The 18,063-nt window shown below is 47.8% G+C and overlaps 2 protein-coding genes across 4 annotated transcripts in view; one reads left to right on the forward strand and one right to left on the reverse strand.

Moving 5' to 3' along the window:
• The first annotated feature begins 391 nt into the window (after positions 1 to 391).
• On the forward strand, positions 392 to 6,786 carry EIF6 (eukaryotic translation initiation factor 6). Its single transcript, XM_065691888.1, has 6 exons — positions 392 to 547; positions 615 to 700; positions 1,553 to 1,728; positions 3,287 to 3,463; positions 4,060 to 4,241; positions 5,462 to 6,786. The coding sequence occupies exons 1-6, from the start codon at positions 441 to 443 to the stop codon at positions 5,469 to 5,471; spliced, it is 738 nt and encodes a 245-aa protein (XP_065547960.1). The 5' UTR covers positions 392 to 440; the 3' UTR covers positions 5,472 to 6,786.
• Positions 6,787 to 9,964: 3,178 nt separating this feature from the next.
• MMP24 (matrix metallopeptidase 24) overlaps positions 9,965 to 18,063 on the reverse strand; it is a 35,783-nt gene continuing 27,684 nt past the window's right edge. For all 3 annotated transcript variants that reach the window (XM_065691872.1, XM_065691873.1, XM_065691875.1), the window contains 4 exons: positions 14,993 to 15,207; positions 13,691 to 13,829; positions 12,517 to 12,783; positions 9,965 to 11,370 (listed from right to left, as the gene is read on the reverse strand). In XM_065691872.1, the coding sequence (XP_065547944.1) occupies positions 11,033 to 11,370; positions 12,517 to 12,783; positions 13,691 to 13,829; positions 14,993 to 15,207 (959 nt within the window). In that variant the 3' untranslated portion in view covers positions 9,965 to 11,032. The remainder of the gene's footprint in view (positions 11,371 to 12,516; positions 12,784 to 13,690; positions 13,830 to 14,992; positions 15,208 to 18,063) is intronic.

Below are 18,063 nucleotides of genomic sequence, written 5' to 3' on the forward strand. Positions count from 1 at the left end.
ACCCGCTCGGGCTGGGAGCGCCCTCCGGAGCTCGTCCGGTCCAGCCCCTGCCAGGGCAGGGCCACGCGAGCGGGGCACACGGAGCGAACAGGCCCAGCCCCTGCAATGGCTCCTCACCAGGGAGGCGCCCCAGACCCCTGAGCAACCGCGTGCCCTCCACCGGACCCTCTCCAGTGCCCTGCGCCTGTGGTGGCACCGCCCGGCGCTCCGCAGTGACCCGGCGCGGCCCAGGGACGAGCCCCCCGCACCCGGGCCGCCGGGGGCACCGGCAGTTGCGGCCGGCGCCGCTCTGCCCGCCCCACGCCTTCCGCCCGCCGCCGCCGGAAGCGGAAGTCGCGGTGCCGCGTGCGTCCGGCCCAGGGTGAGGGTGCTGTTCCGCGCCCGTTCCCGTTCCCGTTCCCGTTCCCGTTCCCGTTCCCGTTCCCGTTCCCGTTCCCGTCATGGCTGTCCGCGCCAGCTTCGAGAACAACAACGAGCTGGGCTGCTTCGCCAAGCTGACCAACGCCTACTGCCTCGTGGCCATCGGCGGCTCCGAGAACTTCTACAGGTGAGGGAGCGGCGCGGCGCGCCCGGCCCGGCTCCGCGCCCCCGCTGACGGCGCTTTCTCGTTGCAGCGTGTTCGAGGGGGAGCTGTTCGGGACCATCCCGGTGGTGCACGCCTCCATCGCCGGCTGCCGCATCATCGGCAGGATGTGCGTGGGTACGTGACGGGGGGCCGCGGGGCCGCGGGGGGATCGGGAGGACGAGCCCGGGCGGGGCGGGCTGCGGCGGGCAGCGCCCGTCACACTTGGAGGTTCTTACCCACAGCTCGGGAGCTGCGGCTGCCCCATCCCTGGCAGTGCTCAAGGCCAGGTTGGACACAGGGGCTTGGAGCAAGCTGCTCCAGTGGAAGGGGTCCCTGCCCGGGGCAGGGGTTGGGGCTGGGTGAGCTTTGAGGTCCCTTCCAACACAAACCAGTCTGGGATTCTGGGAGTTCTGTTTCTCTCAAGGTTAATGCTGCAGTGCCAGCGCCGGGGGGGGGGCAGAATCCGGGGACCGGGGGGGCATTAACAGAAGGCAAAGTTGGAAAGAAGCCTTTTGTCTGTCTCCGGCGAGGAGGACCCCGTTCAGTCAGACAGGCTTCCTTTTTGAGTTTTGTTTCTGTAAAAAGAATGTGTTTGTCCATCACATCTTGCTGCTTTGCAGCAGAGAAGGAATGCAGGCAAGTGGCATCTGTACATTTTGGGGGGCAGTCGGCATCTACAGGGGAAATTCCTGTCAAAGTGTTTCATTGAGAACCTCAGGCTTCCTTTACTTCTGTTGAAAAAGAGCAGTGATTAAAGGTACCATTCACCTGTTCGTATGAGCTAAGTCTGTGCTTCATCCTGGTTTGCCCTTACCAGCGGTGCTGTTCTTTCTAAAGGGAAATGTTATTTCTCTTGGGCTGAATTCTGGGCTTGGGAGGAGTGGATGAAGCAAGGGCAGTTCAAGCCATGGTGTGACCAGGAAAGCAGGGCCCTGGGGAACATTCTTTTTTTCTTCTTTGTTTCCTTTCTTTTTTGTGTCATTGTAGGAAACAGACATGGACTGTTGGTCCCAAGCAGCACAACAGACCAAGAGCTCCAGCACATCCGCAATAGCCTGCCAGATTCCGTACGAATCCAACGAGTGGAGGAGCGTCTCTCAGCACTGGGCAATGTCACTACCTGCAATGACTATGTAGCTCTTGTTCACCCAGATCTTGACAGGGTAAATAGCTCTATAATGCTTTTAGATTCATAGTGGGTACATGTGAAATGATTGCCAAGTTGCAGTTTGGGTTTGGAGCTGTTGAGGATTGCTGTGTGTAGCAGGGGGACCAGAAGAACTGTGCTCACAGCTGAGCTGCTGTCACAGAGCGAGCTGCAGTGTGTTTCCTTTTTTCTCAACAGAGAAGTCTCTAAGTTGGACTTTGGACTTCTGACTTGCTTTCAGTTGGTCTGCTTCTTATATTTATCTTTATTGGAGCACTGTGTGCAGTTCTGGTGTCCTCAGCATAAGAAGGACATGGGGCTGTTGGAGAAAATCCAGAGGAGGCTGCGAGAATAATCAGGGGCTGGAGCCCCTCCCGTATGAAGACAGGCTGAGAACATTGGGAGTGTTCGGCCTGGAGAAGAGAAGCTGCTTGGAGACCTCAGAGCAGCTTCTGGTGTCTGAAGGGGCTACAAGAATGCTGGAGAGAGACCCTTCATCATGGACTGTATTGATAGGACAAGGGGTGATGGGTTCAAACTGGAATAGAGGAAGTTCAGGTTCGATATAAGGAAGAAGCTCTTTACTGTGAGGGTGGTGAGGCACTGGCGCATGTTGCCCAAAGAAGTGATAAATGCTCCATCCCTGGCAGTGTTCCAGGTCGGAGCAACCTGGTCTAGTGTGAGGTGTCCCTGCCCGTGGCAGGGGATTGTAACTGGATGAGCTTCAAGTCTTTTCCAGCCCAAACCATTCTGTGGATGTGGGCCCTGCCCCAAGCATAGCGTGTGCACTCTTGTTCTGCATGCTGTGGTGAATGCACTTTGTAGAAGGGAAGAAGCGGGGTGTGGAAGCATGTTGTCAGGTGCAGTTCACTTTGTGTATGTGAAATAGAATGGATAAAAGAGATTGTGCATGTGTGTGATGAAGAGAGCATAAAGAAGAGTTCAGTCAGGACTATAGCAGTAGTAGTTACAAGCTACTGCTGAGCTTGCTGAAATTGATAATAGTTGAAAGAGGCTGTGGATGTGGTGGTGTGCAGGTTTACAGAGGGGTGGAAGGAAAATGGAAGCTTCTTGTATGAAAGTTTAAGGACAGAGGAGACAGAGTTGCTGCTACTTTATGTTTGAGAACTGGTGTCTTCATAGCATTAGAGAGAAGAGTATTGTGCGGCTACAGGTAGTGAAGGTCCTTATGGTGCTTTCGGTTTGTGCTAAAGGAATGGGACTTGCTGTTCAGAGTGCAAAGTTAAAAAAAAAGGAGGAGGTGGTGGGGAAGTAATGGTCTTTGCAGTGTATTATGTTTTAACTAAGAGTAAAAAGTGAGGGAAGATAGCCAGAGAGGGACGGATCAAAATCATTCCCAGTGAGATGCTGGAGTGGAAGGAAGTTCTTACACAGAAGGATAAGACAACTTTGACCCAGTGGTTGGGGAGGCTGAGTAAGTGTTTTGTAATGACTGGATTGGAAGGGGTTGTGGAAGCATGGGCAGGATCCCAGCTGTGGCTGTGGGAATAGCTTGACTTCAAATTCTACAATACCATTTCGCTGAAGACTTTGTCCTGTCTTTCTGTTTGCAGGAGACAGAGGAGATCTTGGCAGATGTACTGAAGGTAGAGGTTTTCAGACAAACGGTAGCAGATCAGGTGCTGGTAGGAAGTTACTGTGTTTTTAGTAACCAAGGAGGAATTGTGCACCCCAGAACTTCAATTGATGATCAGGATGAGCTGTCTTCATTGCTCCAGGTCCCACTCGTGGTAAGGCATTTTGGGTTTGTGTTTTCTCTTGACATTCCCTTCCAACCCAGTTCTCAGTTTTAACGTTTCTACATCTCGTGGGCTCCCAGCTACTGTTTGTCTGCAGAGCAGTTCCAAGTGGGAGATGAGGAGAGACAGCTTAAACAGAGCAAGTCTTCAGGGACATTTTCTCTACATTTCCTGAGTCTGAATAAACTGCTTAACACCTCTGGTTTGCTTCTGAAGCATTGCTCTGCTGGGATTATGCAGGTTGTGCTGATGGATTGGTACAGAATGTGTGTGGTTTGGCCAAAGGCAGTGTTTAAATAATTAAGTAATAAAACCTTTTGCCTGCTCACTTGGATTTGTGAATTCCACAATTCCTGTGCCTTTGTGCTTCCTTCTTGTTAGATTTTATTTCACTGAATTTTACACAATTTCCTCTCCAGAGATTAAAGGCTGTCCATAAACCCTTTTTATCTGAAATCTTTCTAATGTTGTTTATGGCAGAAGCTTTAATCTTTCCAGGAGCATGAGCTGAAGACTTGTAGTGAGGATGTGTAAGGGAACGTGCTGCTGTCAGCGCACCCTGGTAACCCTGTGCTTTGTTTTGCCAGGCTGGAACAGTGAATCGTGGCAGCGAGGTCATTGCAGCAGGGATGGTTGTCAACGACTGGTGTGCCTTCTGTGGGCTGGATACAACCAGCACCGAGCTCTCGGTCATTGAGAGTATCTTCAGGCTGAATGAAGCTCAGCCAAGTACCATTGCTACCAACATGAGAGATTCCTTGATTGACAGGTGAGCAAGACCCAGGTCTGTATAGCCATGGTCAAAACAGGCAAGATTTTACTGTAAAACTGGCTGGTTTCATAACTGATTTATCTTCTTTTTTGCAACTTTTTTGTTATTTTTTTGGTTTACTTCCTCTTCTCTTTCATGGGGTTACTGACCACAGTTACCTTGTTGCAGAGGGGTTTGTTTCCTTGCAGCTGCTGAGCCTGCTTAGTCCTGTATGGAAAGTGTAAAGGAGTTTATTGCAATCAGAATACTTCTTGTGTGAACAATATCCATTCCGACTTCCGGATCCCACCTGTTTTTTTCTAGCTCTTCAGTGTTTGGCTACGACATGAATGGACTTTTTTTAAACAAATCTTGTTTTAGAAGTTAAAATGCCAGTGACTTTGCCTGGCATCTTGGCTTTTGATTGTTGTAACCCATAATGTTTGCTACAAATGCCTGCTACAACTACTTCTGGAGCAAAAAACACTCTGGAGTTTGCTTGCTGCTGCTTTGAATCTTTTTAATTTAAGGCTGCTGCCCTAATTACTGGGTTTTTAAGCCTTTTTGTCAAAGGCTTTACCCAGGTTACCTTTTAATGGGAGGCAGGTTTTCTTGTTTCCTTCCGGCAGTCCTGGTGGTGTAGGACCTTGCCTGTTCATTGATGCATGCAGATTCTTTGACAGGATTTAGGCATGTGTATAGATGAATGTGCTCTGCACGCTTCATTTGGGCTTTCCTCTGATTACAGCTCTTCGAATCATTGCTGTAGTGCTGGAGTGTGTTCTTGAACTGCTTGGGCCATTGTAACTTAGTGGCTGAGTTCTCAGTTACCATAAAAGTGTGTGGGAATGGTTTATGGCCTAAGGAAAGTCTAAGGAATTCCTCAAATGAAGAACCCCTTGGGAGAGTTCTTTGCTGCCCCTGTACAGTTGCTGTATAAAGGGTGGATGTTTCCGAGGGTAACAGAGCCATAATTAAACTTGCTCTGAGCTTGATAACTATCCAGACCAGCCTGAATGTACATCTTGCCTTTGCCAGCTTGACTACCTTGTTCTTGGGCCTGGCTGTGAGCAGCACTAGGTCTGCTTCCCACTTTCATGTTCTAGGAAGGGAAATTTGTACTGGGCCTTTGTAACTGGGGAACTGACTGTACTGGTGTTTTGAAACGCCTTTTGCACTCGCCTTTTGCACTCTCTAGCACTTGCCTACTAAATCTCCTTTCTGTTTTCTCTTTCTAGCTTGACATGAGCAGTGTTGATTCCTGCTTTCCAGAAAGCTCCTAAGGAGTGAAGTGTCAAGCTGCACTTTGGATTACAGACATCCAGACCTTCTGATGTTGTTTCTGGAGGGCTGGCCCAAGGAAAAGGCTACAAACCCAATCTTTTGTAGTGTTTTGTAAACTGTTACCTGACAAATAACATGCATAAGTTATGAATAAGGAATGCTCTTTATCCCTTTGCTGGCATTTTCCAGTTCTTCAGCTGTGCTTTCTCGTGTTGTGATGCTGACTGTGCCCTTCACATGAGCCCACTATATTTACTCCTATGGCTCGTGGGTATTGATCACTATAGATTGTTTTGCCTTTAAATAATCCCGTATCAGTGTTCTCCTGCACAGCACTCTAGTTCAGGACACATATGGCACTGCCCTCTCTTTCCACACTCTTGCCAAAGAGCGGTGGTTTTGCTGTACGTAGACTTAAAATCCCCTTGTATGTCCAGTGCCAGGAATACAGTAATTTATGCACCACAAAATAGTCCAAAGTCATCCCCTGCTCTCTTGCTCTGACCTGCAGCTGTTCCCCCGCGGGTGGTGATGCTGAAAAGATCAGCTGTCATTAAAACTGGGCTTTCTCAGGGTCAGTCCGGGGACTTCTAACAGCAGCAGCGCGTGACTGCCCCTGGAACAGCGTTGGGTGGTCTGTCGTCTGGTGGTACGTGTGCTGCTGCTGAGGCGCCTGCAGGAGAGCTCAGACATAGCCAGTGGGCTTCAGTTTGTTCTACAGGAGATAGCCACCTATGCTGGGAAACTTAGAAATCGTCGAATCAAAACCACCCCATCTTGAGTTATCTCAAGAGTATCTTGACTCTCTCTCAAGAGTTGTCTCAGGTACCTTGAGACAAAGGTTAAGTAACACGGGTCTAACCAGTTACACCCATTCAGTCAGATGTTGCAGATTTGGGAGCTTGCTGGTTGAGAACTCTGCCCTCAGAGGGGAGTGATGATGACAAAAAAGAGCTGTAAGTACTGGTTTCAGGTAGAAGATAGTTGTTTGCTTCTAAACAGCTGCTGGTCACTGATCTCTTGTTTCAGTTGCTTCTGCTTGGCTGTTAGAGGTGTACTGGAAGCATAGAAATACCACCATTTCTCATCATGAGGGTATGGTTACTCCCAGGTGGGTTCTGTTGAGTGCAGGTCTGAAGGCAGTGTGGGCAGAGTTTTTTGTTTGGTGCTTCTGGCTTTGTAGAAGACTGAACTTTCTTTTTTGTTTGTTTTGTTCATTTTGCCTGGATGTTTAGGGAAGGTTTTTTAAGTCTTCATTAAAGGTTGCTCCTTAAATAAAGATTGCTACAGGATCTTCTCTGGTCATAGCAGTCCTGTCTTGGACGGCAACTGAGCCAGGGATGCCATTTCCAGAGAGCTCCCCCTTCCTTCTGCCACTGGGGAAGCCTGTAAGCAGCTCATAGCTCCGTGCTTCTTACAGTTAGCAACTTGTGTTTATGACAGCTTTGATACACTGAACCACCCTTCTTGGCACTGGCTCCAGGTCTCCTCTTAGCATGTCTCAGTATTTAGAGTGGTTTCTGTAAGCTAAAACACCCAAAGAAGCCAGGGCAAGGGAGTGAGATTCTCATTCCCATTGGAGCCTGCCTTGCAGTGTCGGAGCTGGCAGGTGCAGGGCCATGAGGATGAGACCATGAGAACAACTGTGAAACAGCAAGGGAGGAATGAGAGCTTGGGCACCGCAGTTACAAGAGGCAGACCCTTGGCATGACACAACCTGAGGCACGTAGAGCACTGTGCAGTCCTGACTGACCCTTAGTATGTGCTCTGTCTCAGAGTCAGCACTCTCCAGTGGAGATACCAAAGAAGGTGTTAAGGAATGGTTAACAAAACCAAGGCGTTCGTCTGCAGTGCTGGGAATTGCTACCATGGGGTCTCAGGATTCTTAAAAAGGAGATTTCTGAACTAGGAGCCTGTGGTTTATATGCCACAGGTAGCTACCAGCTTTGCTTTCGGGCTGTGGCAGCCAACATTTGATCTCAGGTATTACAGAGGGTTGCTGGAATCTGCTGAGGAGCTACAGCTGTGCTGGACAAGAAAGTCTGGTACTATGAGAAAGACTGGAATCAAGCCCTGGGATGAGTGTGACGGGATGGAGAAGAGTTGTGCAGAGGTTTTGAGGAGGAATGAATTTATCAGTTGCAGCTCAAGATTCAGTGGGGAAGCCACAGGGGGTGTAGCTTTGGCTGCCGTAGTGTGTTTAATATTCAGAAGTGTTTGTCAGGATCCTTCACTCAAGCTTTTGTGAACCTGAGTCCTCATGGTGTGAGATGGGAGATAGATCGCCTAGAGGTTTAATGATTAATTATAAATTAGGAACAATTAATCCCTCTCACAGTGGAGAACCATCTCTGTTCTGACTGTAGCGATTGTTTCCCGGTGTGTTTCTAACTTACTTGGAAAATGAGCCTATATTACTGGTGATGCAGTTATTTATAGTCAAAAATGGACATAGAGGAGTAGAGTGCTGAGTGCAGGGTAGTGCATGTCGAGGGCTGCTCGTTGTAGGGGCTGCCACTGCTGCACTCACAGTAAATGTGTGCCAGGACTCCCCTGTGGCTGCACAAGTGGCCTGTGCTGCAGGGTGCTGTGTCCCTGCCAGGAGCACAGTGACAAGAGCCTCTTGCTGCTGGCTTAGAGTTGACAAAGCAGCGCTGTGCCCTGCTCCCCTGCGGTGGCAATATGTCCTGGAGCTGTGCTTCTGCGCAGAACTGGAACATGGGCACCCGTCCATGGAGGTGCTGGTGGGAAGCAGACCCAGTCGATCCTCTGCCAATGGTGGTTGTGTTTCTGTAGCATAAACCAGGATCCTAGCAAAGAGCTCAGGGGTGGGAATATTTAGGCACTATTCCTTACATGAATATTGATGTTTGAGCCTGGAGCCAAGTCATCCCTGGACTGCCAAGGGGCTGGTCTTGACAAGAGTGAGATGATAGCAGTGTGAAGTGGGTCAATTGCTCACCTGCCTGCCCCAGCCTCCCAGCACTTGTAACCGTACAGGGCTGTTCCTCAGCCCCTTAAACACTTACTTACATAAACACTGTGGCTTTACAGCAGGAGCCAGCCATGAACCAGATAGAAAAAGCACCAAGCTGCTGGTCCAGTTCTTCGGAGCAGCAGTTCCTCGGGGCAGGCTGGCTTTGGCAGTGCAGGGCAGGCAGCTTGCCTTGCTGCAGGGGGGAGCCTGGCTCTGCAGACCACCACCCAGCTCACAGGACACAGCTCCGCTTGCCGCAGCCCTGGGTGTTGTGCTGCGTGTACCACTTGTAACTGAGCAAAAATCTACCCCTGGGCAGGAGGAAAGGCCGACACAAACCAAACCAGACATTTCTCTAGGTTGTAATAACGTTTGTTTTTTAATGATGGCTGTTGGAAGTTGCTCAAAGGTTTGGGCTGTCACAGTCCCAGAAGAGATGGCAGCGTACAGATGAGTTGGATGTGCCATGTGGCTGTGGCATTCAGAGTGTGCATTCTACCACATACATAGTACACATAGCAACGACGGAGTAGCACGTGTGGGGGGGTGTCTAATTAGTAGCTCCGATTTCATTTGGTCCTTTGCACTCCTTCACCCATCATGAGACATTGTCACTTTTTTCACTAAAATTCAAAGTTTTGCATCTATAGCTCCTCAGTGTGTAATACGTTTGTAATACTAGTTTTTAATGTATAAACACAATAAACAGCTTGGCTATGGAAATCAAGTTATGAAGGACAAAATACAGTCTGAAACCACGTTATGCAGTCCTAATGGGCTTCACTAGAAGTCTCTATTTGTCTATCCTGCTTCACCGTAGCAATAGTTGAGCACTAGGTGTAAATTCAGAATGCTAATGATTTCTCTGTTTCTTCATTCCTCATCACTGGACTTAGGAACATTTTGAGCATGTTTGTCATGCCTGGCGTGTTTTTCACAGCTGCCATTCTAAAGCTGCGCCTTTGCTACAGTAACTGGACATTCTGTGCATTGCACTTCCTGCACTCAATTAATTCAATTGCAGGCAGAGGGCTCACGCTAATCACCTTCCAGGGAGCGTGAAAAGCAGTTCCTGTGCTTAGAGGAATGGCACTTCCATGCAGGGCTGAACTTCCCCAGTACACTGCACTGCAAGAAACTTTTCCTCCCCTCTTTAACAGGTAGAAGTACCAATATCAACAACAAAATGGACCAAATTTGTGGCTAGGACACAACATCCTAAACCAGTCACAACTGTAAGAGGGATAAGCAGAAGCTGCAGTTGTAGAAGAGACTTGTGAGGACTTGCTGGCCGAAAGTTCAGGTATTTATCTAGCTTTTACCTGGGTTTTATGTCTCTGCCAAATGTGACTACTGCTGACCTTGTTCTGCTGCAGGGCGCGCTGCCTTTGGGCCTTGCCATACACTTGCCTGTGAAGAAGTGAGCAAAAACCAGAAGTTTTGAAGGCATACAATGTTTGTGACATCGACAGGGACTGAATTTAGTTTTACAAACAGGCCTAATTCTTACTGTATTTTGACTAGTTCAGCAAAACATCATGATCCCACTCCAAACAAACATTTCCATTCTCCTGAAACCCAACATACAAATTCCACAATCTAGTTACACATGCCACGTAACAACAATTCATCTTTTCCCAGCATTGTAACAGGGGCAGAGTGCAGGGTACGTCTATACATGTTTGTCAGTGTATCTGTAACCGTTGGTTTATTGTTTCTTGCTGATGGGAGCGTAAAACAACATCATGTGACATTTAAATATTTCTTTCACGAATGGCTCCCAACACAAAACCATGAATTCCCATGATTTAGACCCAATTACTTTGTCTTCAGATTGTCCCAGTCTAGGGCTTGATGTTGCCAGGTGGCTGGTTTGGTGCTTCTTGAGCTTCTGCTCTGCACTCCTTTACCTCTTCGAGTGCTTAGTGGTTCCTCATGCACTGTGCTGAGTGGCAGCATTGCTTAGTTATGAATGTACAAAACATCTGACCAGCAGGTATTGGAAAACCGTATCCAGGTCATTCCCTGGATTTTGTAATAAACTAAGATCTTTTAGAATGGTTCAGCATCAGAATGTCTTCTGCTTAACGATACTGAATTGTTCCTGTTCATAGAATTCATGATCTTCATTCATTATGAGACAGCTATTAAAAAAATGGTTCTGTTCAGAGGTGGTTTAGCTACACTGGAGAATGCTGGGTTTAACAGGGAGCACTGGTGCAGGGAACTGAAGGAAGTTTCCCAGGTCAGTTGAAACCTGTCTTGAAGACTCTGATGTTAGCAGAGTGAGCCTGTGGAGGATGGCACACCAAGACTGACACGCAACTGAGGCAGTAAGAAGGAAAGAGGCTCCACACTGCAAGGCTGCCTGTAGCTTTTCCAGTTTTCCTGCTTATTTCAGTCCCAGGCTGTCCAAAACTTGTTGTCACTGAAGTAGTTTTGTTTGTAGGCTTTATTTCTTCTTTTTTTTTTTCTTCTTTTTTTTTTCTTTTTTTTTTGTCCATAGTCCTCACCAGTTCCATGAGTTGAAAACGTGCAGCGGGCTGTGTCATACCCATTCCTGGACAGGTCTTTTGTAATACACAACATTTTGCTGCACCTCTTTGTTTTTAAACTGGAAGATCGTGTATACCAAGACAAGGATACACAGAGACAAAATGCACGGGATCACGACTGCGATCGCATTTACAGTGCTAGGCACATCGTTTATTGTCACCATAATGTCCACGTCGTCGTGGGGGAGGCGTCTGTCTTTGCTTCGTTCAACATCCTTCTGGTTACAGCCCATCCAGTCTTTGAGGATTGACCTGGGGTAGCCTGGCTCCACAGTCAGCTGCTGGTTATCAAACTTCCAGTACTCCTTCCCTTTGTAGAAGTAGGTATAAACTAGGAGACAAAACAGAGAGGATTTCTCACCACACCATTTCCAGCTGGGTAAGCTGTGCTTGTGTGAGGATACACAGACAGCCTGGAAGGCTGCAGGTGGCTGCCTGCGCTGATAAAACACAGCCAGGTTTGGGGATTTTGGATTCCAGAGCACCCCAAAACCACTGAACAGTGAAGGTGGTTTTGGAGCTTGGATTTGAAGGAGAAGCCATAACCCTGGCTTGTGGGTGCAATGCTGCCCACAGAGCAGCATTCCCCTTGGCCAAGATAAGCTGTGAATACAAAAATCCCAACTAACTTTAAAGTATGTTCTGCAGTGAGTTATTTTTCACTAAAGCATCTGTCAATATGAAAGAAGGCTGAGTAAGATAAGTCCTTTTGGCCACAGAATCCAGAAGATGTGGCATTTGTTAAGAAGCACTCTTGTGCTACTGCTAATAAAAGGCTGATGGTTTATGCTGTGTGTTGCCTGAAGTACCCAGATGTCTCCTTTTCTAATCCCTCTCAAGTGATTAGGAAAATAAAAGGCAAATGGAACAGTGGTGGAAGTGTTGGGTCTCCTGCATCCATCCTCCAGCTCAGCTCTCAGTGCACTCCTCCAACCCAGCCCCACAGCCCCAGATTTAAACACAGCCTCAATGGCACAAGCCCCTTCTGTAAGTTCTTTCCCCAACTGGAAGAGAAGGAAGGACTCTTCAAATCAGAGAAAGAAATGTGCTGGAAGGAGCCTCTGGAGGTCCAACCCCCTGCTCAGAGAATGGCTGCAAAGTACATCAGGCAGGTTGGAGCCTGTAACAGTGACTGAGCTACAGGTAAGAAACTAGGAGGAAAATGTAAGATACAGCATCATTGTAATCACAGCCCAGGACAACTCAGGTAGGGGCTGCTGTGGCAGCAAAACTTGAACAATTCCGCTTCCCAGCCCCAGAAACGGCATCAGGATAACACAGTTTAGCAGCTGAGGAGGTCCGTGGGTTAGGGTGAGGTTCAAGGAGGCTCTCAGGCTGTCAGTGCCTGCAGTGCCACTGCGACCCTAGGACATCTGAGACCTGATTCCTATTTCACACACCCCAAATCCAGCCACCCGGCTCCCAGGGGAGACAAGCTATCCCAGATCTAACAGGAGTAACGACTGCAGATACATACAGCCTTCTTTGCTGATAAAAGCTCCCTGTGGAGCCTGAGGGATTCCTCTCCACACGGTGATGGGCTTTGGGTATCCTGGGTCCGTTGCTCTCTTGTCCTCGTTGTACCTCCAGTACCTGTCTCCTTTGAAGAAGTAGGTTTTGCCGACGGGCTCCCAGCGCAGGGCCGTGTCGATGCCCTCCCGGGGCAGGCAGCTCCCCAGCTCCACCAGACTGTGTGGGTAGCCCGGCTCTGCTGTCACTTCTTTGAAGACCCAGTATTTATCTCCTGGAGGCGAATGGGGACACAAACAACAAACAGGTTTGCCTGATTAGTAGCTGAGTGAGCTAAATGTAGAATAGCCACAATGAAGCACAGCATGTGAGGACTTCCAGGCTTAAGTGTATTATGTGAAAAATCTGCTCCTCCTCTTCATTTTGAACCTGAAACCTCCTGATTCCATTTGCTGCTTCTCAGCTCGTTTTGGAAGGGATGTTAAAACACCTTTTCCCATTTACCTTCTCTAGACCAGTCATTTCAGAGACTTCCTTCACACCCTGTCTTTGTCATTCCTCATAGAGGCTGAGGAGCTCCTTGCAGGATGTCAACTCACACTTTTTGATCATTTCTGTTGCCTTTCTCTGGGCCACCTCAAGTTTTAATACAGTTTTTGAGCTGAGGGATTGAAGCTGCAGACATAAATGGGGAAGACAACGTACTGTGGTTTTGTACAGGGCCACTCCTCCTTGCTTACAACTTGCTCTCAAGTTACAGGACCCTAAGGAGCTAATGTGGACCCCAGCGTAAGGTTGGACATTTTGTCTCTTTAGGAGACAATTGTCCAGAAATGTGGTTTGGGAATGTCCTGTACCCGGAGAGGCCTTAATGCCTCACCAAAACATGTTCAAGGAAACAGGCAGGAGACTCCAGACCATCCTGCCTATCACTCCCTGGGTAATAGGAGCTATTTCTTGTTATCATACGGAAGCCAACTTCCACTAATCAACATTAGCTTTATACAGAGACTGTCCTGGCAAGGCCAGCCCATGCTAAACTGTATTTTAAGAATTAATGGCTGCTTGAAGCGTCCCCGTGGAAAAGGACAAGGATGCAGCGTACCTCTTTTCCCCATCTTCATGCCGTAAGGGTGTGATGCGGGGCAGAGGAGGGAGGCTGGTACTGAAATGTACTGTACCTTTGAAGAACACGAATTTGCCATCAGAGCGCTCATAGGCTGCATCAATCTTCGCGGGGAGGCCCTTCCAGAACTGCTCGATTTGCATGGGATAACCCTCCTGCACGCGGTTGTTGCGCAGCCGCCAGAACCAGCGATCCTGAGAAAACCAGAAGCCTCTTCAGACTGAGTGTTTTTATCTTGCAGTCAAACCAGGCTGGGTGTCCAGCATCAAGCACTGCTAATCCCCGACCAGGCCCCACAACCATTAAAGACAGAAGTCCCAGTTCAGGTGACAGCTCCAACCCAGCCCAACACCACCTCCAGCAAGGGAAGCGCTCCATGGGGAAGATGGCAGCCAAAAGGGTGAGAAGTTGATTGCTGGTGCTGTGAAAAAGGGTGGAAAGAAGGAGAGGAAAAAGGAGCAAGGGGAAGCAAGCCCACAGTTACAAGTGTTATGAACTCATCTGCGAGTGACCTCTCTGCATGTGTTGTCACTGAGGTGTCACGTGTCCTGGTACAACTGCTGCTCTGCTATCAGACCCCAGGAGAGCCACACAGCCTTAACATTACTTGGGACTGTGAGAAGCACACAGTGTCCAAAGGCACAAAGGAGTTATTAAATAACCCTTTGAGATCATCAGTTAAAGCCACAATGGACACTCAAGGATGAGTAAGCGCAGGACAGGGCCTGTGAGGCTCCTCGCAGATACTGTCCCAGCCTTCAACTACTTTCAATTCAGGCTTTTTCTCCAGCTGGTGTGGTCTGTCCATTTCATGACCTTCAACATATCCCTCTCCACATTCACACCACTGGGCAGAGTGAAAGTCACCAGTATTTCCATGTTCAAGGCACCCTAATGCGGGTTATTGAAGAACGCCTCTCCTTCCTGCCTGCCTGTATTTTACAAGCAAGGTTGACTCAAACTCCCCAGGTAAGCTGAGTGCTCCCTGAAGCCCCACATTCCACACATGCCATCTCCGGAGGCAATGAGGCTCAATCTCTGGTTAGATACTGGTATTCTTTTCTGGCTTTACAGGTGGCTCCTCTCTGAGCTTGATGGTGTCTGAATTCTCTGCCAGCGCATCTAGGTCACATTTTGGTGCACAGGCTGCCTGGGTGTTTTGGGAATCCCATCAGGCACTGTTTCCAAATGTTACAGGGCCAATCTATTCGTCCTTTTAATACTGCTCTTTCAGCAGCCTCAGAGGAACAGAGCTATTTCCACAGACATTTCAAATCTTACTACCTTGTACTTCTATCAATCTTTTCCAGCAATAAATCTAAAGACAGACTCACGGGTAAGCAGGAATTCTTAGTACCTTGAAAACAAACATTTCTCCTCTGAAGAGAGCCACGGTGTTAAAGTTGCCATCACAGATGTTTGGTTTCGAGCCAGGAGGAGACGGCCTATCACCCAGAGGAGGACTAGGAGGTCTTGGTTGTCTCTCGTGTTTCCTTTCCGAAGTGGAGTGAATTCTGCGAACAGGAAGAGTTGGTAAAGGCCTGGTTGGCTCCAGGGGCTCAACAGGAGGACCTAGAAGTGAAAAGAAAAATGTTCAGCAAAGCGGAAACATTTGGATTTTCTGTGCTTCCCTTGTAGCTTTCAAAAGGCAACGGGCTGGATGAAGAGCATGGCGAGGAATTTACACACTCCTTATGCAGAGCTCATTCCCTAGAAATGGGGAACAGAACAAGATGCATCCACATGTGAAGTATGTCCCAAAACTATGAGCAATAAGAACTGAAGAAGAGCCAGTATGTTTCTGTAGGTCTTCCCAAGGAGGCTGGACCTGAAAGGAAGGAGCAGCCACACCAATCATGTTCCCAACTGAAATGAAAGGTAATAAATAACCCTTGAACAGAAACCTTTAGGAGACCATTAAAAAAACCCAAACAACCAAAACACACACACACACAAAACCAAACCACCAAAAACACCCCAAACCAAAACCCAAGCAAAATCGGGAAAAACCAATGCTACCACCTAAGGGGAACTACAAGGGAATTCAGAAATAAGAAAGCAATTCCTTTACTACAGTTTAGTCACTAATCTTTGCTTTCAGAACACTATGGGAACTGATAAACAGCTTTGATAAAGGCCCATATTCTGACTCACATGTTGCCCTTCGATCCTTACTCAGCTCAGCTTTGAGATTTGACAAGGCTGAAGGATATAAAGAGTAATAAAAACACAAGTGACTTGAAGCAGAGCTCTGCTTTTAAACCAACTCTGCCATAGGATGGTTTCATCAAGTTAGTGATAAAATCTGGACCAATCTCTTTAAGAATGTCACAGACTTCTTGCTGCTTCTCAGAGAAGGCCACAAGTTAATATGGCACTAAGCAGAAGGCTACTGGAAGCAAGAGATTTTACCAAGTTTTATGTCTGAAGTAATCAAATGGGATTTGATCGTTTATTTGCATGGATTATTGTTTCAATACTGTGTAGTTCTCATCCCCCTCCATTCTTAGCTGTTCAGTGCCCAGCATCTTAGCAGACCATAAAGATCTTCTAAATAAAATTCCCAAATTGTGATATTGCTCCTGCTGGTGATCTCTGAACCTTCCCCAAATGGTGTCCACCAAAGGTCTGCAGACACTGCCTATCACAGGAGCAGCAGGGTCAGACCCCTTGTTAGCCAGGCAACATCTGTGCATCTACACTGGTGTTTCAGTTCAGCTCAGGAGTGTGCTTTTGCATGCTCCATCATTTGCAATTGCTGTGCTTTGATTCACACTGCAGTTCATGAAATGCATTCTTTTTGGACAAAGCTAAACTTGAAGATGCACCTCTGGAGCACATCTGCAGCTGCAAAAAGACATCACAGGGCACAGCCAGAGCTAATTCACAGTAACCACCCCCTTCCTGCATAGAGTGGGAGTCAAGTCCTCAGCATTCTATTTACTTAACACCATCCCTAAATGCTGTTGTATCTACAGATGTGCTAGTATCATTCTTGCTAGCAGCCATAGACATTGTTTGCTAATACAGCAATAGGCAACTTATTGTGGTGACAAGCACATGGGCTGTGCCAAGGCATCTCCTCCAGGAAGCAGCAGGCTAGCTGGTACTACTGATTAAGGTTCGAAAGCTCTATGGAAGTAGGACTGAGTTGGTACAGTGGGATAGGCTGCAGAGGAAAGGATGGGAATGGGGAAAGAGGTCCCAGACAGATCTTACACAAAGAAAGACAGGGTTCTGGTTTGCTCAGATGGGATGTGGGAGCAGTGTCCAGCTCCTGCTTTAGTAAATTAAAGGAGTAAGAAACTGGGAACCTGCTCTGGCTGCCAAAAATGGCACTTGGTGCCAGTTACAGTTCTTGAATAAATGAAGTCTGAAAATCAACAACTAACATACTTGAAGGTAGGAAATACTTGCATTAAGGAAAGGTAAGTCTTGACTGGGACCTAAGCAAGGAAGCAATAAGCAATGAGTTACTGCACACTACAGGTCTCATTAAACAGCATGATCCCTTTACTCTTGTGCTGCCAACCACATGGCTTTGAGCGGATGTGTTTGTAAGTAACACTGAAAAAAATCTATTACGTGTCCTACATGACAGGATTCCCCCGCCAACAGACTGGCACAAGGATCACCTTTCTAAAAGAGCATGTTGCTACAGAAGCACAAGAGCAGCGCTGTTCATTCCCTCCCCTTTGCAAGATGCTAACGCCATGCACTGACCAACTCAGAGAAGCATTTCTGTTGCCGCACATGGATCAGAAAAGCCTCTTTGATGGTCAGCTTAACTGACAGTGGAGCAACTCCATCAGACAGCTGTTTGGTAGTATGCATAAGAGAGCCACCAGCTCCAGCACAGGAGAGATCGCTGTGTTGTGAGAGGCAGCCAGAAGCAAATTCACATCGCGATTGCAAGGAGGATTCCAAGGAGCATTATTGCCTTTAAACAGTGAGAGTACAGCGAGCTGCAATGCAGAGAGGCACACCTGCTGTTAGAAGGGATTGTCTGGGAGGGATCCAAAAAGTCCCTGTTTGTCACAGATTCAAACCGCTTGCTGGAAAGGCAGAGCAAGAAAGGGACTGACTGCCAATTCAGGGCAGTTCTGCTTCTCAGACACAGCAAACAGAGATACTCAAATCAACAGCAGCTCTGGATTTCCAGAAATAACAACCCCTAAACTCCACACTTCGAGAAGAGAGCAATGAGAAAGTTGCATAGAGATGACCATGAGCAGGAAAATGAGGACATGACAATGATTTTTTTTTTTTTTTAAGGAAAAAAGGGTGGACAGGGTAATATCTAAAGAAAATGATGATGAATGTGTCTGATGAGTTACAAAGACACATAGAATTTGATAGTAAGGTGCAGAATAGGGATTACAGTATTGTAGTCAGAAACTAGAAATTTAACATCATGCCTGATCTGAG

The sequence above is a fragment of the Lathamus discolor genome, chromosome 11, assembly GCF_037157495.1.
Source record: "Lathamus discolor isolate bLatDis1 chromosome 11, bLatDis1.hap1, whole genome shotgun sequence".
NCBI lineage: Eukaryota > Metazoa > Chordata > Aves > Psittaciformes > Psittacidae > Lathamus > Lathamus discolor.

What these genes read in the sequence shown, in the direction of transcription:
- EIF6 (XM_065691888.1), top strand. Translation starts at nt 441, where the DNA reads ATGGCTGTCCGCGCCAGCTTCGAGAACAACAACGAGCTGGGCTGCTTC. An exon ending in TTCACCCAGATCTTGACAGG is followed by an intron (nt 1,729 to 3,286) that starts GTAAATAGCTCT and finishes TTCTGTTTGCAG; the next exon opens with GAGACAGAGGAGATCTTGGC. An exon ending in TGCTCCAGGTCCCACTCGTG is followed by an intron (nt 3,464 to 4,059) that starts GTAAGGCATTTT and finishes TTGTTTTGCCAG; the next exon opens with GCTGGAACAGTGAATCGTGG.